The 21,419-nt window shown below is 39.8% G+C and overlaps 1 protein-coding gene across 2 annotated transcripts in view; it reads left to right on the forward strand.

Moving 5' to 3' along the window:
* Positions 1–1,878: 1,878 nt before the first annotated feature.
* YIPF6 (Yip1 domain family member 6) overlaps positions 1,879–21,419 on the forward strand; it is a 37,709-nt gene continuing 18,168 nt past the window's right edge. Inside the window, exons 1-3 of one of the 2 annotated variants that reach the window (XM_084869759.1) lie at positions 1,879–2,237; positions 14,930–15,058; positions 16,040–16,118. In XM_084869759.1, coding sequence (XP_084725885.1) covers positions 2,181–2,237; positions 14,930–15,058; positions 16,040–16,118 — 265 coding nt within the window. In that variant the 5' untranslated portion in view covers positions 1,879–2,180. Of the gene's footprint in view, positions 2,272–14,929; positions 15,059–16,039; positions 16,119–21,419 lie in introns of both variants that reach the window. The other variant, XM_084869760.1, reaches the window with a different exon arrangement.

Here is a 21,419-nt window from a genome sequence, read left to right on the forward strand (position 1 = left end):
TGGCAATTCTGTGACATATATTTGCAACTGCAAACATAAAATAATTCATATTTTAGCAGCTCAGCGCTATGCTACCTCCTTCCTTCACAACCTTCCATCCAGAGTTCTTTCTTCATAGCATATTACCTCACAACCAAACTGTACCCTATTAGTTAAAGGAGGAAAAGTGGCATTTTGAGTCTGAAACAATGGCTATGTGACCTGAATACTGACTACCTCAACTATTATTTTATGGCCTGTTCTTTTCTTCACTCAGCATCAAGGCCATCTAGAAGAGTGGCAAAGAGGCCAAGGGATGAGGTTAAGTGGCAGAAGTTGGGGTTTTCGGTTAGGGAGAGATAACTAATTTTGGAGGTTGCTAAGGAAATGGAAGAGGTTATCAATGGCTCCAAGGAAGTGGGAAGGGACTTGATAATCCCATAAGTGGTGAAAATCAGGAGGGGGTGTGGGGGTTCAGGGCCAGGGTGCTGTGGTAGGGGTAGAATGGGTGTGTGGGAGGCTGAATCTGGGACATTGTACATAATATTCTATTGTAATTTAAAAAGGTATTAGAATTACTGGTCTAAACTTTAATAAACACTGCCATCAGTATTTGCACAAGTACTAAAAATTTCTTGGTTGGAAGGAGAATTATAATATTTGAACAAAACAAAACAAAACAATTGTTTAGGAACTTCATCCTAAACCAATTTCCAGAATCTTTCTCCATAGATTTACTAGTAGGGGGTTTCCCTGCATTGCCTATCCAAAAATATAAAGTACTTTATTTTACACCTATCTCCTACCCTGTGTTTTAAGAGCTGAAAACTGGTATTCACATCCCCAAAGGGCAGTACACCGAATGTACTGCCACATTTTAGCCTGGAATTCAGGTGAATTGGAATCATAAACATTAGAAAAACCTGTGATGAGGTTGGGACATGCAGGGTTTTCAAAAGTTATTCTTGCTGAAACCGGTTTGGCTCAGTGGTAGAGCGTCGGTCTAAGGACTGAAAGGTCCTGGGTTCAATTCCTGTCAAGGGCATGTACATTGGTTGTGGGAGTGTGCAAGAGGCAGCTGGTCGATGTTTCTCTCTCATCGACGTTTCTAGCTCTCTATCTCTCTCCCTTCTTCTCTGTAAAAAAAAAAATAATAATAAATAAAAATCAATATAATATATTTTAAAATGTTATTCTTACAATAATCATCCTCTTTTAGGCATCGAACGTATTAAGTACTTCCCCCAAATCGTTTAGCAACTTTAGAAGTTGTAGTGGGTTTAAATTTTTGGCCATTGTCTATAGAGAAACTCCCCCCTCTCCTCAAAGTGGGTGAGGTAGAAAAGTAATCTTGGAGGTCGGTGTGGAGCCAGTATACAAGTTCATAAAATTCGAGGATGTGGAAGGAGCCAGATGAGAAGTGCAGGGGATAGGCAGGGCAGGGACAACAGCCAGCCATAGGAGCAGTAGGTTAGGGAGGGCTTGGTCCCTTTGTTCAGGATTCAGGAACCGCCTTGTTGTTTTTTTGGTGTGTGTGTGTGTTCAGGATTCAGGAAATGCCGTGTTTTTTTTTTTTTTTTGTGTGTGTGTGTGTGTGTGTGTGCGCGCGGGCTGGGCGGGGCAGGCTTGTTCAGGGAGGCGCTGCGCTGAGGGGATGGCGCTCTGTGTGTGTGTGTGTGTGTGTGTGTGTGTGACGGGATGGCAGTGTGTGTCTGTGTGTGTGTGCGCGTGTGCGGGGGGGGGGGGAGGGATGGCGCTGTGTGTGTGTGTGTGTGTGTGTGTGTGTGAGGGGATGGCGGTGTGTGTCTGTGTGTGTGTGTGTGTGTGCGGGGGGGGGGGGGGGAGGGATGGCGGTGTGTGTGTAGGGGGGGGTGGTGGGGGGCGGGGCAGGCTTGTTCCGGGAGGCGCTGCGCTGAGGGGATGGCGCTGAGCCTCCTCCAGAGAGCGGAGGGCGGTTCGTGGGCGGGGGAGGGAGCGCAGTCCAGGTCCCGAGACCCAGGGAGCTATCTGAGAATCGGGCTTGAGTGTGGAAGGGTGACCCCAAAGAAGCAAGCGAGGAGACGAGAACCTCTCCCAAACACCCGGTGCCAGGCCATTTCGGTGACGCGGCTGTCGCGCGACGACGCGCGGATGAGCTGCAGCTTCCACGTCTCAGGTTCCGCAAAGGCCTGTGGGAGCGACTCGGGAGCAGGAGGGCCAAGATGGCGGAGGCGGCAGAGTCTCCAGGAGACCCGCGTACCACATCGCCCAGGCCCCTGGTGAGCTGGGGATCTGCGACCGAAGGGACCGCGGGTGAGGCAGAGTGTCCCTCAATGAAGTCGGGTGACGGGCTCGCGGCCTGAGAGAGCCGGAGTCCCTTTCTCCCCGCAGGCCCTCCCGGTACCCATTGCCAGTCCCAACACTGCACCTGTTCTTGGGGCTCACCGCTTCGCCCCCTGCCCTCCTTGTTCTTTTTCCAAGCCTTCTCGCGAAACTCCCGTTCACTTCCCTTTCTCATACTCTCAAGGCTTGTCCTTGACACTTACATTGTGTTAAATGCGGAACTTTAGCTGATTTCTTAAGTAACTTTGCTTCTGCCTTCCCCAATTTTATCAAGACCTGCCGCTAGTCCGTGTTAGAGTAGCAGCATTCTGGAGTTAATGACAGATTGCAGCGTGGTAACTTAATTATTTATTTGTTCAGTGACCCAAATAGTCTTGGTTTAATCCCTGCCCTCCTTGTTGAAGCTCCGTGCAGTCCGGTTCATGATGCTCTCTTGCTCCTGGGGATGTTTGAACAGTGGACAGTATTTTTATTACACATAAAAGCCCAAAGCCGGGACAGGTATTTAATAACACAGCTTTTGGAGTTAAACTTATTGGACTGGAATCACCCACTCTGCTGCTTGTGTGAATTTCATAGAGAGCATTTCTTCGTCTGTAAAATGGAAATTAAAATATGTACCTCAAATAATTTTTAGGAAAATGAAATTACATAATTTATGTAAAGTGTCTAATACAATCATTGCCACGAACCGAGGAGTGTAATTAACTCAACATTCTGCCCTTAGGTCTCTCTTTTTTTTAAAAAAAATATATTTTATTGATTTTTCACAGAGAGGAAGGAGAGGGATAGAGAGCTAGAAACATTGATGAGAGAGAAACATCGACCAGCTGCCTCCTGCACACCCCCTACTGGGGATGTGCCTGCAACCAAGGTACATGCCCTTGACCGGAATCGAACCTGGGACCCTTCAGTCCGCAGACCAACGCTCTATCCACTGAGCCACACCGGTTCTGGCTGCCCTTAGGTCTCTTATCCTCAACAGTGTTTAGTTACTCAGTAAATGGTACATCCCAATACCTTTGTTTTAAATTGGCAGCATAGTAGAGGACTGCACTGGGAGTCAGGTGAAATTCATTCTAGTCCTGCTTACTAGCTCTATTTGTTCATCTCTTCATTCAACACATATTTATTGAATATCTATTATGTTCCAGGCACTCTTAGACTGGGAATACAGCCTTGAAAGAGAGTGAGTAGGCCCAAGTTCTCATGGAACATTTGTGACCTTGAGGAAGTCACTCTGAACTCATTTCCTCATTTGGAAAATGGGGATAGTAACTCATTGCACAATTAGAATACTAAATAAACTAATATGCACATATTGCCTGGGGTGACATAGCTACAGGTGTCTAGCTGTTTTTAGTTCCTTTCTTTAATTTAAACTACTCTACAATTAATTGTGGTTCTGGTTACTCATTACTCAGTATCCAGTCCACTTGAACATATTAGGTCTAGAACATATTCAGTAATGTTTATTCAACTCATACAATGTACTGTGCTAGTTGCAAATGGCCTTCTCTTTTGGTGCTTATATTCTAATTTGTAGGGATAATACAAATGTACAATATTAAAATAAGGCAGAAAATATTAACAAAATTTAAAAGAAGATGCTATCATGTCTAGTTGGAGTCATAAACCAAGCTACACCATAAAGTTTTATTTGAGTGGGCCTCAAAGGATGGATAAGATTTGAAATTCCAGGTGAGCATAATAGTTACCAGTGATTGAGTACCTGCTACTTGCCAGGATTGTGCTAAACATCCTCTGCATATTTTCTAAACTTCACAGCAACCATTTCAATTAGATGATTTTTAAAACTGTGTTTTACTTGCAGATGAGATGGGACTAAGAGAGGTTTGATAATTTTCCTAGAGTCTCACCAGCAGTTAGTGGTCAGGCCTGAAATTTGAACCTAGGTGCTTCTGAAGCCCAGGTTATTCCAGTAGTACTACACAGACTCTTATTGCAAAGGTACAGAGATTGGAAAGAACTAATGTACTTCTAGAAAAACAGAAAGATCACTTTGGCTGAAGCACAGGCACGTATTAGGAGGTAAGCCCTAAAAGATAAGGCTACTGAATTAGAGAGGCAGTATGGAACAGTGGTTAGGAATGTGAACTCTGGGGTCAAATTGCCTAGGTGTGATTCTAAGCTCAGTCATTTAACTAGCTGTGGGATATTGGGGAAATTTCCACCCCCCTTCCATGCCTCAGTTTCCCATCTATAAAATGGAGATCCAGTAATACTTAGGTGATAGGGGTTTTAGGTGAATTAAATGAGTTAACACATGTAAAACACATGCAATAAGTATTATTGACTACTAAGATGGGAGGTTTAATAAGCAGTGAGAAGACATTGGAAGCTTTTGAGGAGGAAACTGTTTAAAATCATGAACTTGACAACGTAATGAAGAGTTACCATGGGGAATTTCTGGAATTTAGGAGACTAGCAGAACTGTTGCAGAATCCTTGAGGGTTTTCAGTGCTTGGGAGGAGTGTCTTAGATATATCAGTTTTGCAAACTTCAGTGTGCATAGATAGCAATTATCTGGAGAATCATGTTAAATTGTGGATTCTGATTCAGTAGGCCCAGGATGAGGCCTGAGATTCTGTATTTCTAAAAGCTTCCAGGTGATGGTGCTGCTGCTGCTCCTGCTCCCAGTAACATTTTGAAAAGCAAGACAGTGAGCATATGGGAGGATAGGAGGAGGAGGAAGAGGAAAAGGAGGAGGAGGAGCCTAAAAGTTGTTAATTCACTTTTACTAGGTGTACCTGTTAATAATGCGGATTTTGTAATAAAAAAAATAATTTCAAGAGACACATCAAAAGTGTTTTATTCAAAGTAATGTCCATCACTAGCTATATATTTCCCCCATCTTTCAGGTAATTTGTGGATACTGTTCCAATAGAACTTTTCTTGTTTTGAGCAAACCATTCAGAGACCCAATTTTCCACTTCTTCATACGTTTAGAAGTGCTCTGAAAGTGCATGTGCCATCAATCTGAACAAATGGTAATCTGAAGGAGCAAGGTCTGGTCAATATGGCAGGTGGGTTAATACTTCCCAGGCAAGACCTTTTAACGTGTCTTTAACTGGTTTTGAAGTGTATGATGGTGTGTCATCATGAAGCAAAATTACTTTGCCATGTCTTCTGGAATATTCTGGCTTATTTGTTGTCAGTATCGACCAGTATTAACGTTTTCACCTGGTTTTAGAAGCTCATAATGCACCACACCTTCCTGATCCCATCAAATGCAGAGCATTGTCTTCTTTCTGAAGCGATTTGGCCTTGCAGTTGATGTTGATTGTTGACCTGGAGCAACCCATAATTTTGTGCATTTGGGATTCTCAAAATAAATCCACTTTTCATCACCAGCCACAATTCGATGCAAAAAAAACTTTTATGCAGTTGAAGCAACATTTTACTGATGACTTTTTGGTTTTCCATTTGTCTTTCGTTTAGTTGCTGTGGCATCCATTTTCCTTCCTTTAAAATCTTTCCCATTGCTTGTATATGATTGGAAATTGTTTGCTGAGCAACGTTTACCTATGCCACCATCTTGGTTTCTCCTGCATCTATTTTTATTCATCAAATTAGGTTGAGCATTATATCCCACATATGAGTGAGATCATATGATATTTATCTTTTTCCAACTGGCTTATTTTGCTTAGCACAATGCTCTACAGTTCCATCCATGCAGTTGCAAATGGTAAAAATACCTTCTTTTTTTTATAGCAGCATAGTATTCCATTGTGTAAATGTACCACAGTTTTCTAATCCACTCATCTGATGATTAGGCTGTTTCCAAATCTTAGCTATTGTAAATTGTACTGCTATGAACATAGGGGTGCATATACATTTTCTGATGGGTGTTTCTGGTTTCTTGGGATATAGTCTTAGAAGTGGGATAACTGGGTCAAATGTGAGTTCCATTTTAAACTTTTTGAGGAAACTCCATACTGTCTTCCACAGTGGCTGCACCAGTCTGCATTCCCACCAGCAGTGCATGACGGTTCCTTTTTCTGCACATCCTCTCCAGCCCTGTCGTTTGTTGATTTGTTGATGATAGCCATTCTGACAGGTGTGAGATGGTACCTCATAGTTGTTTTGATTTGCATCTCTTGGATGATTAGTGACTTTGAAGATGTTTTCATATGTCTCTCAGCTTTCTGTATGTCTCTTTCCAAAAGTGTCTACTTTTATATTTTGCTACATTGCCAAATTCATTTATTAGGTCTAGTAGTTTTTTGACAGAGTCTTTTAAGGGTTTTCTATGTATAGTATCATGCAGTTTTACTTCTTTTCCAATTTGGATGCCTTTTATTTTCTTTTTCTTTTTTTCTGATTGCTATGGCTAGCACTTCCAGTAATATATTGAACAGGAGTGGTGAAAGTGGGTTTCCCTGTTGTTTTCTCGTTCTTAGGGGAAAGGAGTTTAGTTTTTGCCCACTGAGTATGATGTTGGCTGTAGGTTTGTCATATAAGGCTTTTATTATGTTGAGGTATGATCCCTCTATTCCCACTTTGCTGATAGTTTTTATCAAGAAAGGGTGTTGAATTTTGTCATATGTGTTTTCTGCATCAATTGATATGATTATGTGATTTTTGTCTCTTATTTGTTTATGTGATGTATCACATTTATTCATTTGAGGATATTGTACCATCCTTGTATACCTGGAATAAATCCTACCTTGTTATGGTGTATGATCTTTCTAATGTAAAGCTGGATCCAATTTGCTAGAATTTTGTTGAGGATTTTAGCATCTATGTTCATCAAGGATATTGGCCTGTAGTTCTCTTTTTTTTTGTGGTGTCTTTATCTGGTTTTGGAATCAGGGTAATGCTGGTTTCATAGATAGAGCTTGGATGTGTGCTTCCTCTTGAATTTTTTGGAGTAGACTTAGGAGGATAGGTTGTAGATCTTCTTTGAATGCTTAGTAGAACTCCCCCATAAAGCCATCTGGAACAGGGCTTTTGTTTGCTGGAAGACTTTTACCACTGCTTAAATTTCTTTGGTGGTTATTGGCCTATTCATTTTTTGTTTTGTTTTTTATTCTTCCTGGTTAAGTTTTGATAGCTTAATTTTTCTAAGAATATATCCATTTTGTCTAGGTTGTCCATTTTTTTGGAATAGAGTTGTTCATAGTATTTTTTAACAATATTTTGTATTTTTGTGGAATCACTTGTTACTTCATTTCTTTCATTTTTAATTTTGTTTATTTGGGTCCTTTCTTTTTTGCTTCTTGATGAACCTGCCTAGAGGTTCAAGATTCTTGTTTATCCTTTCAAAGAACCAGCTCTTGGTTTTGTTGACCTTTTGTATTGTAATTTTTTTGGTCTCTATTTTGTTTATTGCTCCTGTTATCTTTATTATTTCCTTCCTTCTGCTTATGCTAGGCTTTTTTTGTTGCTCTCTATCTAACTCTTGAGTTGTAGGGTTATATAATTTATTATCATTGTTTCTTGTTTATTTTTTTAGGTAGGCCTGTAGAGGTATGAACTTCCCTCTCAAGACTGCTTTCACTGTTGCCCATAGATTTTGGATTGTTGTGTTCTCATTGTCATTTGGTGACATGATTTTTTTATCCTTTTATATCTTTGGTAACCCAATCATTGTTTAATAGCATGCTATTTAGACTACAGTTTTTTTCATTGTTTTTATTGTAGTTGATTTTATGCCATTGTGATCTGAGAATATGTTTGATATGATTTCTATCTTTTTTAATTTGAAGAGACTTTGCCTGTGGCCCAATATGTGGTCTATCTTTGACCCATGTGCACTTAAGAAGAATATATATTCTGTGGCTTTGAGGTAAAATGTTATGAAGATGTCAATTAATTCTAGTGAGTTATTTAGGATTGATATTTCATTGCTGATTTTTTATTTAGAGATTTATCCAGTGGTGTTAGTGGGGAATTAAAGTCCCTTACTATGACTGTATTGCTATTGATCTTTCCCTTGATATATATATATATTTTTTATGTATTTGGGTGCTCCTATATTGGATGCATATATGTTTACCAGAGTTATATCTTCTTGTTGAATTGCTCCCTTTAGTATTATGAAGTGACCTTCCTTATCTCTTGTTATGGCCTTGACTTTGAGTTCTGATTTGTTAGATATAAGTATTGCTACCCAAGCTTATTTTTCATTTCTATTCACCTGAAAAATCTTTTTCCATCCCTTCACCATCAGTCTGTGTGAGTCCTTTGTTCTGAGGTTGGTCTCCTGTAGATAGCAGATGCTTGGGTCATGTTTTCTTATCCATTCAGCTACCTTATGTCTTTTTATTAGAGCATTTAATCCATTTACTTTTAAAGTTATTATTGATAGGTACTCATTTGTTGCCATTTTTATTCTTTATGCCTGAGTTCCTTCATCCTTCCTGTTTCTTCATTTCTTGCATTGCTAGTTTGGTGGTTATAAACTCCCTTAGCCCTTTTTATTGGTTTGTTTATGAAGCTCCTGATTTCACCCTCAACTTTAATTGATAGCCTTGCTGGGTACAGTATTCTTGTATTTAGACCCTTGCTTTGTATGACTTTGTATATTTCATTCCATTCCCTTCTGGCTTGATGTGTTTCTGTTGATAAATCAGTTGATAGTCTGATGGGAGATCTCTTGTAATTAACTTTCTGTTTCTTTCCTGCAGCCTATAACATTCTTACTTTGTCGGTGTTTGCCCGTAAATTATGGTGTGTCTTGGTGTCGGTCTTTTGGGGTTCATCTTGTTTGAGACTCCATGAGTTTTTGGACTTGTGTGAGTTTTATCTTCCCAATATCAGGAAAGTTTTCTGACATTATTATTATTATTATTTTTTTTAACAGGTTTTCTATTCTTTGCTGATTTTCATCTCCTTCTGGCACTCCTATTATGTGCATGTTGTTTTGTTTCATGTGGTCCCAAAGGTCCTTTAGGCTCTCCTCCTGTTTTTTTTAAGTTTTTTCCCCCCAGTTGCTTCTCTGCTTGGGTATTTTTTCCTACCTTGCCTTCTAGCTCACTGATGTGGTTCTTTGCCTCTTTTAGTATACTGTTGATGCCTTCTATTGTGTTCTTTATTGCAATGATATCATTCTTTAATTTTTCTTAGTTCTTTTTCATTTCCTTTGATTCTTACAGATATTGTTGAATTTGTCTTCCATCCTTTTCAGCATCCTTATGACCATTGCTCTGAATTCTGCTATATTGCTAGTATGGAAGTTAAGTCAATCTAGTCAGGAGTTTTGCTGTCTTCGTGGTTTGCTACAGATGAGCTAGTATTCATGTCCAATCTCTTCTTGGAAGCACCTGTCTTTCCTTAGGTTTCATTTAGGATATTTGGTAGCCTCAGCTCTCTGATGGGTTCCAGGAAAGTTACAATTTTATCTTTTATCTACTTTTTTCTCATTGTTCTGATGGATGGAATGCTCTACATCCAGCTTTCTACATCCTAATCAGAAGTAAAATTACAGCGTTGTAAAGCCATTTGAAATAATTTCTTTTTGTGTGGTTGTGTATTTAATTGGACATACAATAGATTCATTTGTTCAAATTTTCTTTCAGTTTTAAGGGACTGCTTTTAAATTTTAATTTTGTTTCATATTCATGTGAACTATTTGTATGATTTCAAGTCTCTATCTAGATATCTATATAATAGAGTAGGGGTGTCGAACTCAATCAGAGAAGGGGCCAAAATCTAAAATCCAGCCTAAATCGCGGGCCGAATGGTTTACTGAACAGTCATAAACTGACAATGTCATAAACTGACAGCGGAGTGCAGTGATGACAGCGCGGTGCGGGCCACATTGCAAGGCCTGGCAGGCTGGATTTGGCCCGTGGGCCTTGTGTTTGACACATGTGTAATAGAGAAATATGCTAGTTAACCAGGACGCTGTAATGGGTCAATCGGACAGGACGAGGTTGTATGCGCAATGTCTGGGGCAGGGTGTCAGGGGCCTCCGCACTCCTGTGCTGGGGGGGCGTGGGGGGGGGAGAGGGCCGGATCAGCAGTGTCTGCAGTGGCTTCAAGGGCCTGAGAGAGAGGCAGGGTCAGACTGGCAGTGGCCATGGCTGTTGCAGGGCCCGGGGAATAAGACAGGGCTGGACCAGCGATTCGAGAGTTGGCGGCACTATGTGATTTGAATTGCGCGCTGGGCTCCTAGTCTGTGTATAAAAGCTTAATATGCAAATTGTCCCCTTGGGGTTTAACTAGGAGTTCTATCACTTGCTATGATGTGTGCTTACCACCAGAGGGCAGTGAGGAACCAAGGAAGGCCCTGGCTGGCAGCTGGCAGCTGGCAGCCAGGGAAGGAAGGCCCCAGTCAGCACCTGGCAGTTGGGGAAGGGAGGCCCCAGCTAGCAGCCAGAAGGCCCCGATCAGCCTGATCACTGGCCAGGCTGAGGGACCTTACTCATGCACGAATTTCATGCACTGAGCCTTTAATATATACAGAATAATAAGTATATTCAGAGAAGCTTTACTTCTCCCTGTCTCCTCAACCTTATTTTCTCTTTTTCTCAGTAAGCTGCCTCATTAAAACAAAAATCATAATTTATTTCTTACATTACATATGATTGTTTCTTACACATTTCTTCCATTTAAAAGATAACATTCAGATATGTGCAAGTATTTGTGTCTCCTTTTTCTTAGGTAAATGGTAGCATATATGGTATACAAACTTTTCTCCACATTTTTTTTTAATAAATTTTTATTGTTCATATTATTACAAGTGTTCCTTTCCCCCCCTTCCCACCCCACCCTCTGCCCTTTCCCCATTGTCCACATCCATAGGTGCACAGTTTTTGTTCAGTCTCTTCCCACATTCCCCTCTCCCCTTTTCCCCAAGAATCATTAGTTCACTCCCCTTCCATACCTCTGATTCTATTATATTCAACAGTTAATATTGTTCATCAGATTTTTTTTAAATTTCCTTGGTTTTTAGATTCATTTGTTGATAGTTACGTATTTGTTGTTCATAATTTTTATCTTTATTTACTTTCTCTTCTGAAAGAACCCCCTTCAGCAATTCATATAATTCTGGTTTGGTGGTGATGAACTCCTTTAGCTTTTTTTTATTAGTGAAGCTCTTTATCTGACCTTTGATTCTGAGTGATAGCTTTGCCGGGTAGAGTATTTTTGGCTGTAGGTTCTTGCTATTCATCACCTTGAATATTTCTTGCCATTCCCGTCTGGCCTGCATGGTTTCTGTTGAGAAATCAGCTGACAATCGTATAGGTGCTCCTTTATAGGTAACCACCTGCTTAGCTCTTGCGTCTTTTAATATTCTCTCTTTGTCCTTTGCTCTTGGAATCTTAATTATGATTTGTCTTGGTGTGGTCCTCTTTGGATTCCTCTTATTTGGAGTTCTGTGTGCTTCCTGGACTTGTAAGTCCAATTCTTTCCCCAGGTGGGGGAAGTTTTCTGTCACTATTTCTTTCAGTATGTTTTCGATATCTTGCTCTCTCTCATCTTCTGGGACCCCCATGATTCTGACGTTGGATCGTTTGAAGTTGTCCCAGAGGTTTCTTACATTATCTTCAATTTTCTGGATTCTCTTGCCTTCTAGCTTCTGCAGAGGAGTGTCTTCTGGCTCTTTATGTTCCAAATCTTTGACTTGATTCTTGCGATCTTCTATTCTGTTTTTAGGACTCTGTATAATATTTTTTATTTCAGACAATGTATTCTTTATTTCTTGATCCCTTTTCATGTCCTCATAGGTCTCATTTATTTTATCGGCCTTTTCTAGTAAACTCTTGAAAAACCTTATAAGTGTGGTTTTGAACTCTATATCCAGTCGCTTTTTGTCCTCCATTTCTTTCGTTTGTGATCTATTTGGTTTAGGCATTTTCGCAGGCAGCTTTTCTGATGGGGCGGGGTTTCAGGGTGGAGCCTACAGCCTTGGCTTCAGTCAGCCCCGCCCTATGCGACTCCTGAGACTCAAGGTCCTTCAGTACTTGTTGCAAGCACCTCTGAGAGAAAGGTGCCCTCGATTTTCGCCTGCTACCAAACAGTGTAGGCTCTCCCGCAATGGGCCCGAAACTGGGGTTCAGTTTAGTTGGAAGTGGAGTTGGAGATGGCATTCAGAGCAGTCTGGAGCCCCTGTCTCCTTCCCGCCAGGGCAGTCCTAAGGCACAGCCGGCCGTCCCTTCTCTGCGCGCAGTGTGCACGCCTCTGGGACCTCCTTTCGCTGCTTCCCCGGGTTCCCCCTTACAGCCCAGCTCCCTCTGGATGAGCCTGGGTCCCCGGGTTCTAGCCTAGAACGGGGGTTCAGAGCAGTTGGGGGCCCAGCACAGTCGGCTAGGGAACGCCAGCCAGGCACTCAGCCTCCCTCCTCTCTGGCTCTGTCATCTCCGCGCGCGCTGCGTGTCTCCGTACCTTGGGCTTTTACAGCTCCTCCGCGCTTCCTTCTGGTTTTCTCCTTGCTTCTCGTTGTAGAATTTCCAGTCAGTCGACTTTCCTGTAGTTCTGGGTAATGTCCATTTTATATTTTAGTTGTATTTTATTGAAATTGTTGCATGCGGCTGCGGCTAGGTGCCTACCCGAGCAGCCATCTTGGATTCTCCTTCCACATTTTTTTAAAATTTAAAACTTCACACTAGTTCTTTAGAAACATTCTCATTTCTTCCTACAGCTGCATGGTAATCCATTATGTGGACTTACCATACTTGATTCAACTAGTTCTCTGTTGATGAACATTTGGTTATTCTCAGGTTTTTTGCTTTTACAAATAGTGTTGTGATGAATAGCCTTGTGTATATGACTGTTTGTATTTTTTGCCATTTTATCTTTAGACTCTTTTAAAAGTAGCATTGCAGAGTTAATAAGTGATTCATATACACTTGTGAGATATTGCCAGATTTATTTTCAATAGTACCATTTTGCATCCCCACAGAAATGCATGAGTGTTCTTTTCTCTGTAGAGTATGTTGAGAAACTAGGATTTTTGCCAATCTAACAGGCGGATATATATATATATATATATATATATATATATATATATATATATATATATATAAATATATATATATAAATTCATTTCTGAGAGGAAGGGAGCGAGATATAGAAACATATGTGATGAGATAGAATCATTGATTGGTTGCCTCTGCAAGCCCCCTACTGGGGATTGAGCCTGTAACCAGGCATGTGCCCTGACCTGTAATTGAACCTCCTGATTCATAAATCGACTCTCAACCACTAAGCCACACTATCTAGGTGAAGTGGAGATTTTTATTTCAAGAAGTTTTAATTTTTATTTTTCTTAATAGTATGATTGAGAAGTTGCTTTTTATAAGTTCTTTGAACAACCTTATTTTTCTTAAAATTTCAATATACTTGTATTTTATAAACATACAACTGTTGCCCAGAAAAATGTTCTGCCTGTTAGGCCAAAAACCATAGAAGAAAGTACTGCTTCTGTTTTCTTAGTGATTTGTAGATTCCAGAGTTTCAGTCATAATAATCAAATTTGGCAGATGACCATAGAGTTTAAAGGTTTGCAAATGTGCAGTTTACTTTGGAAATAGTACTTGATCTGTGGTTGCTAGGTAACTTGGTAAAAAGAGTGCAGATCAAGGTGGATGCCGCTATAAAAAATAAGGATGGAGTGGGTCAATGGGCAATAAAAAGGGGACATCTGTAATACTTTCAACAATAAAGATAAACTTAAAAAAAAAAAAAACCCACATAATATCCCAGAAAAAAGGAGGGATGTAGATCAGGATGTATTTTGCTATTTCCCTGTTCTTCCCAGTTACCCTTTGTCTTCACATGATGCTCCATTTTAGCTAGCAGAGGCCACTAAGGAGTAGAAATGCAACAGAATTGTGGCTGTGCTAAAATATGATTGCTGAAAAGTCACCAATAGCCCTGTGGTCTTGCTAGCTTGTGTCATGTGAAGATTTCATGCTTGGAATAAAGCAATTTGCTGGAAGCCAATTCCAGCATGTAATAATTGCAAGAGTTTCATTAAAATGTTGATGGAACTTGGGGGCTCAACAAGGACTGAGTCACATACACTATTGTCTATTAGGAATGGCTAAAGGCATTTCTCCAAACTTGAAAAGGATGATTGATTGCTGCCAGACAGCTCAGGGCATCTTAATCTACATGTTATTGCCTCCTACTGGCCAAACACCTGAACCAGCCATAGGCTCTTCCCCAATTTGACAATGCTTCCATACAGAAACCCTACCTTTTGAAGTGTATATCTCCACCTTGCCTTAGGACAATTTGTTTTAATAAAATGCAAGGGGTCCTGAGACAAAGAGAACTTGGTTTCTTTAGCCAGGTTCTTCTGTCCTCCAATGCCTTTCAAAATTATCTTTCCTCTCTGGGCTCTTACTTAAGTTACACATAGACTTTCTCCAGAATGCTGAACCCTTCTTAATGCCAGAACAAGAACCCTGACACCAAATATTTGAGGGCAAGTATCTATTTCATTTTCATTATACTTTTTTCCCATTATATGTCATTTCCTTTTAATTAAAAGGAATAAACATTTGAGGTTTTAAGTAGCTACATTGTTTGGTGAGCTTTTACTTTAAAAACTGTATAAAACCCTACAAAAAGACATAGTCCCTATTCTCTAAGAAATGGTGATACCTTGGAGGAATGACAAGCTTTTAATGTTTTTTCTAACTCTTATCAGTTTGCAGGCCTTTCAGAAATATCTATCTCACAAGACATCCCTGTGGAAGGAGAAATCACCATTCCTATGAGATCTCGCATTCGGGAATTTGACAGCTCCACATTAAATGAATCGGTTCAGAATACCATTGTAAGTTAGACTAGTTAAGAGAATTTCTGTTTAATGTCAGGGGACTAAATAACTAATAGCTCTTTGTAATATTTTTGTTTGGTTCGTTTGATCTTCAGTATAATTTATTTATTGAAATTTGAGATTCTTTCCTCGAGAATTATTTTGCACAGGCTTTCTGAAAATCAGTTTGGCTATAATGTCTATTAAGAATCTTAAAATTTCCAAATATTTTTATGCTGCTTATTCTGCTTCTTCAGATATAGTATAAAGACATTTTTTTAAATAGGAAACTATTTTTTAAAAAATACTGAGAAATATTAATATGCAAAGATATTCATTACAGCATTCTTTATAATAGGGAAAAGTTGAAGAACAGGTTATGTTACACCTATGTGGTAGAATGCTAAACAACCATTAAAAATCATATTTAACACAGAATTATTAATGATATGAGGAAATTTCTAGGTGAAAATTTAGGATGGAGTTATCTCAACTATATTTTGAGTGGTTATATTGCCATACCCTTTCTCAAATGTCTTGATTATTAGTTAATCTGGCTTCTAGGATTTATTTGCCAGTAAAACTGGGAATGTTGAAAATAATTTATTTTATATATTGTGGAGAATATGGTGGCCAGGGAGCAAGCTAATTGGCCCTTGGGATGTCATTATATATAAACTGAAATCCAGATGCTGTGTTTTACAGAACAGATTTTAGTTTCTATAAGTAACATATTAGGAGAGCTATATTTCTCTTTTACAGTTTAAAAAATCAAAACAGAACTGGTGGATATGGTAAAGAGATGTAAGCTTAAGGAGTTAACAGAAAAAAAAACCTGTCTCTGGGTTGTATAGTGAAAGGGCTGAACTAGAATTTTAACTCTAAAATTCAACAATGGCCTCCCAGGAAATTGAAATAAAGGAGATTTTAGCAAATTAAGTTAGGGGGCTGCCTGGCAAACTTGGTTCTCACAATATAATAGTTGTGTATGTCTTTCAGATGCGTGATCTAAAAGCTGTTGGGAAAAAATTCATGCATGTTTTATACCCAAGGAAAAGTAATACTCTCTTGAGAGATTGTAAGTATGAGGTTTTTGAGGATTTGCTGCTTCTCATCATACCTTATCATAAGTACTTTATAAGGCACAGGCTTTGTGGTAGAAAAAAAACAAACAAAAAACTGATAACACTTTGCAATATGAAAAAGTATATAAATGAAATTTTTGCAAGAAATTAAAAGTTTAGAATGTAATTCCAGAGATTGTCCTCACCAATAATATACACTATATCCTCATCTGCTATAATTGACACTGTAAAAAGTAATTTCTAGAAGCTGTAAACACATAGGGACTTTGTTCAACCAAAGAGCTAACAATCCCCAAGAAAAAGGCAAAATGTTCAACTGTTAAATTAGAATAATAGCTAATACGCATTAAGGGTTAACAAATTAATAGTACCTTTATTGACATTTTTATTTTTAGAACTATCATTTAATCGGATGACTGCTTTGTTCAAGATTTCTATCGACAATGTTAGCAATAAGTTATGCTGTTATTTAGAATTCTTCAAATTATTAGACCTTTTTCTTATCAAGTATTCTTGGTTTTCTTAGTATCTTTTGTTAGAAAACTTGAATTTGAGAATAGTAACAATTATGTTGTACATGAGTGTACATTGTATTTTTTATAGCATTTCAGCTGGATTTTAGGGATGTCAAATGTGTGGCAATGTGCCATCACTCTGAGTGAACACTGGATGCAGTGTCAGAATTTTTTCCAATGCAGTGTATTGTGGGCTGGAGCTGATAGATGATTTGCTACCATTGGTTTATAGTGGAAAGAACATGGACAAATCTTGGTTTAAATAGTGGTAGCTCCACTAGCTGTGTGATCTTGGAAAAGACAGTTAACTTTGCTGAGCTGAAGTTTCTTCCTCTGTTAAAGTGAAGATAATAGCATCTACCTTCTGGTAAGGGTTAGAGATGGTAGTGCATATCAACCTCCTTGCACAGCACTCCATAAATGCCAGCTATTACTCTAGTGCAGTGGTTCTCAACCTTCCTAGTGCTGCAACCCTTTAATACAGTTCCTCATGTTGTGGTGAGCCCCAACCATAAAATTATTTTCGTTGCTACTTCATAACTGTAATTTTGCTACTGTTATGAATCGCAATGTAAATATCTGATATGCAGGATGTCTTAGGTGAGCCCTGTGAAAGGGTCATTTGACCCCAAAGGGGTTGCGACCCACAGGTTGAGAACCGCCTTTCTGTTCCCTCAACACATTATCTTTTTTAATCCTTACAACTACCTTGTGAAGGAGGAGTTATTATTTGTGTTTTACAGATTAAGAAAATGAGTCTCAAAGAAGCTGAGTGCCTTGTTAAGATCACACAGGCTGTCTAGTATTTTATATTTTTGAATTTCAAACTTATCTGTGGGATTCCTGGTCAGCCTAGAAAAAGAGACTTCTGTATAAAGAGAATTCACATTTGCATCTTGCAGATATCCTAGAATATAAGTAACACAGGACCACTTTATGTTAATTTCTTAGCTCAATGTTTCCCACACAGGTAAGCAATGAATTGAAAACTGAATCCCGGATCAGTATGACAGCAGGCCCATGATTTTGAATTCTTAAAAAGACCCCTACACCACCACCCAGTGCCCAGGCCCATCCAGACACAAAAACTGTCTTAAATTCCATTTTTTCTAGTGAACTTTTTTTTATAGTCTTCCTAGACCTTGGAGAAAGTCACTGCCTAGAGCAGGTGTTTTTAAACTGGCCAAATTATTTAATGTCTCTGAGCTTTAGTTTCCTCTTCTATCTAATTAGGAATATAACATGTGTCCTTTATTGTCAATGAGAGCATAATAACTGCACTCAACAAATAGTGGCTTCTTACTAAAATATTTTTCTGTTCTCATCCTAATGATTAAATTGGATTATATCAGATTACTGGAGGCCCGATGCATGAATTCATGCACCAGTGGGGTTCCTCTGCCTGGCCTGTGGGGTTCAGGCTGAAACTGCTCTCTGACATCCCCTGAGGGTTCCCAGATTACAAGAGGACGCAGGCCAGGCCGAGGGACCCCCACCAGTGCACAATTGGGGCCAGGGAGGGATTGCGGGAGGGCTGTCTCACCCAGTCCTGATTGGCCAGACCCCAGCAGCAAGCTAACCTACCAGTCAGAGCGTCTGTCCTCTTATGGCCAGTGTATATCACAGCAACTGGTCAAATGGTTGAACAGTTAGAGAGACTATTAACTAACAACATATTAGGCTTTTATATAGAGAGATGGCGATAAGAATTAATTGCCCTGGCCAGGTAGCTCAGTTGGTTAGAACATCATCCAGATACCACAAGGTTGTGGATTTAATCTCTAGTGAGGACACATACAGGAAACAACTAATGAATGCATAAATAAGTGGAATAGCCAATCAATGTTTTCCTCTCTCTCTCTCTCTGCTTCCTCTCTCTCTAAATTCAATAAATAAAATTAAGAAATCACACAGACAGGATTAGAATACAGTTTTCAAGTTCAGCACCCTTTCCAATCTACCACTACAACCCCAGATGTGAAAATCCTTTTAAATGCTGCTCTGGTTCAGTTCAAAGCAAGGTTGCTTCTCACAATACAGAACCAGTGTGTTAGTTTGCTGATTAATTATGAATATTAGCTTATGTCATATTAGAGGCCCAGTGCACGAAATTTGTGCACAGGGTAGGGGGGTGTTCCATCCCACCAGGGTCGGGTCTAAACAGGAAGTTGAACATCCCTCTCACAATCCAGGACTGCTTGCTCCCAACTGCTTGCCTGATTGCCTTCCTGATTGCCCCTAACTGCTTCTGCCTGCCAGCCTGATCATCCCCTAACTACTCACATGCCAGCCTGATTGATGTCTAACTGCTCCCCTGCCAGCCTGTTTGCTCCCAACTTCCCTCCTCTACCAGCCTGGCCACCCCTAACTGCCCTCCCCTGCAGACCTGGTCCCTCTCAACTGCCCTACCTTGCAGGCCTGGTCCCTCCCAACTGCCCTCCCCTGCTGGCCATCTTGTGGTGGCCATCATGTATCCACATGGGGGAGCCATCTTTGATGACATGGGGGCAGCCATCTTGTGTGTTTCAGTGATGGTCAATCTGCATATTACTCTTTTGTTAGATAGGATGTTGAGGTATATTCTCAAACTTCATGGGGATAGATAGATAGGCTGGCACAAAGGGTGAGCATTCATGGCCAAAATTTGCACTTTTGCCCTATCGTGTTATAGCTGTTGGCAAAGTAACAAGGAAAAAATTCACAACTTAAAAAATAATCTTTTTAAAAAATATATATTTTATTGATTTTTTACAGAGGGGAAGAGAGAAGGATAGAGAGTTAGAAACATCCATGAGAGAGAATCATTGATCAGCTGCCTCTTACACACTCCCTACTGAGGGTGTGCCTGCAACCAAGGTACATGCCCTTGACCAGAATCGAACCTGGGACCTTTCAGTCCGCAGGCTGGCGCTCGATCCACTTAGCCAAACCGGTTCCGGCACAACTTAAAAAATAATCTAAAAAAACAGCAACCACTCTAACCGGTTTGCCTCAGTGGATAGAGCATCGGCCTGCAGATTGAAGGGTCACAGGTTTGATTCTGGTCAAGGACATGCACCTTGGTTGTGGGCAATCCCCAGTAGGGGTGTGCAGGAGGCAGCTGATTGATTTTTCTCTCTCATCGATAATTCTAACTCTATCCCTCTCCCTTCCTCTGTGTAAAAAATCAATAAAAATATATGTAAACAAAACAATTAAAAAAACAACCAACAACATAATAAAATACCACTTCACTCCCCTTTGGATGGCTGTTATCAATCAAAGAAACCGAAAATAACAAGTGCTGTTGAGGATGTGGAGAAATTGTAACCCCTGTATGTTACTATTGCTGGTGGGAGTGTAAAATGGTGCAGCCACTATGGAAAACAGTATGGGCAGTTCCTCAAAAAATTAACCATAGAAGAATTCAACAATTCCACTTCTGTTTGTACATCCAAAAGAATTGAAATCAAGGATTTGAACAGATATTTGTACACCCATGTTCATAGCAGCATTGTTCTCAATAGCCGAAAGGTGAAAACATCTTAGAACAGCAGTCGCCAACCTTTCGGACCTTACAGACCGCCAGTTGGCGACTGTTGCTCCAAAGGTTTCCTTAAACCAGAGATCGCCAACCTTTCGGATCTCATGGACCACCAGTGGTCTGCAGACCACCAGTTGGCAACCACTGTCTTAGACATTTGTTGATGGATGCAGAGAAAAAATGTGGCATATACACCATAATATTTATCATAAATGGATAGAATATTACCCTTAACAATGAGTGAAATGCTGACACATGGATAAACCTTAAAGACATGCTGCTATGTGAAATATGTCAGATTAAAAAGGACATATATTCAATGATTTCCACTCATATGAGGTTCCTAGCGTAATCAAATTGATAGAAAGTAAAGTGATAGTTGTCAGGGGCTGAGTGGAGAGTGGGGAGTTATTGTTTAATGGGTTGGAGTTTCAGTTTGGGAAGATGAAAAAGTTCTGGAGATAAATGGTGGTGATAGTTGCACAACAATTTACTCAGTATCTGTACACTTAAAAGTGACTAAAATTGTGAATTTTGTGGAGATTTTATATATATATAACAACAACAAGAAAAGAGTTTTAAAATACTGTTACAGAGCCCTGACCAGTTGGCTCAGTTGGTTGTAGCATCATCCAGTACCCTGAAACATGTGGATTCGATTCCCAATCAGGACACATACCCAGGTTGCTGGTTTGATCTCCAGTTGAGTTCACACAGGAGGCAACTGATTGATGATTCTCTCTCTCTTTCTCTCTTTCTCCCTCCCTCTCTCTCTCTCAAAATCAGTAAAAACGTACTCAGGTGGGGATAAAAAAACACATTTAAAAATACTGTTACAGATTTTTTACAAATTAAAAAAATTTTCAGTGCATTGAAAAGCCAGTTTATTAATGTCAATTGTACTTGAAATCAGTTTTTCAGTTGATAAGTGTGTAGTGTTCTTTTAGGTAAATCTATATATGTGAGGAAGGTAATAGTGCTCTAAGCTGCATATTATTGAATTGCTGGAATAAAATAATCACAAATCATTACTGATTGAGAATCACTGTGGTTAGACCTGATGTTGGCAGAACCTTTTATACTTTTCAAAAAGCTTTCATGTTATTTGTTAAAGTTTAACCTTATAGTTCTGGCTGGGTAGACCAGCTGTTTGGAGCATTGTCTGGATGTGTCAAGGTTGAGGGTTCGATCCCCTGTTAGGGTACATACAAGAATTAACCAATAGATGCATAAGTAAGTGGAACAACAAATTAGTG

Source organism: Pipistrellus hanaki, assembly GCF_964339955.1.
Source record: "Pipistrellus hanaki genome assembly, chromosome: X".
In the NCBI taxonomy this organism is placed as follows: domain Eukaryota; kingdom Metazoa; phylum Chordata; class Mammalia; order Chiroptera; family Vespertilionidae; genus Pipistrellus; species Pipistrellus hanaki.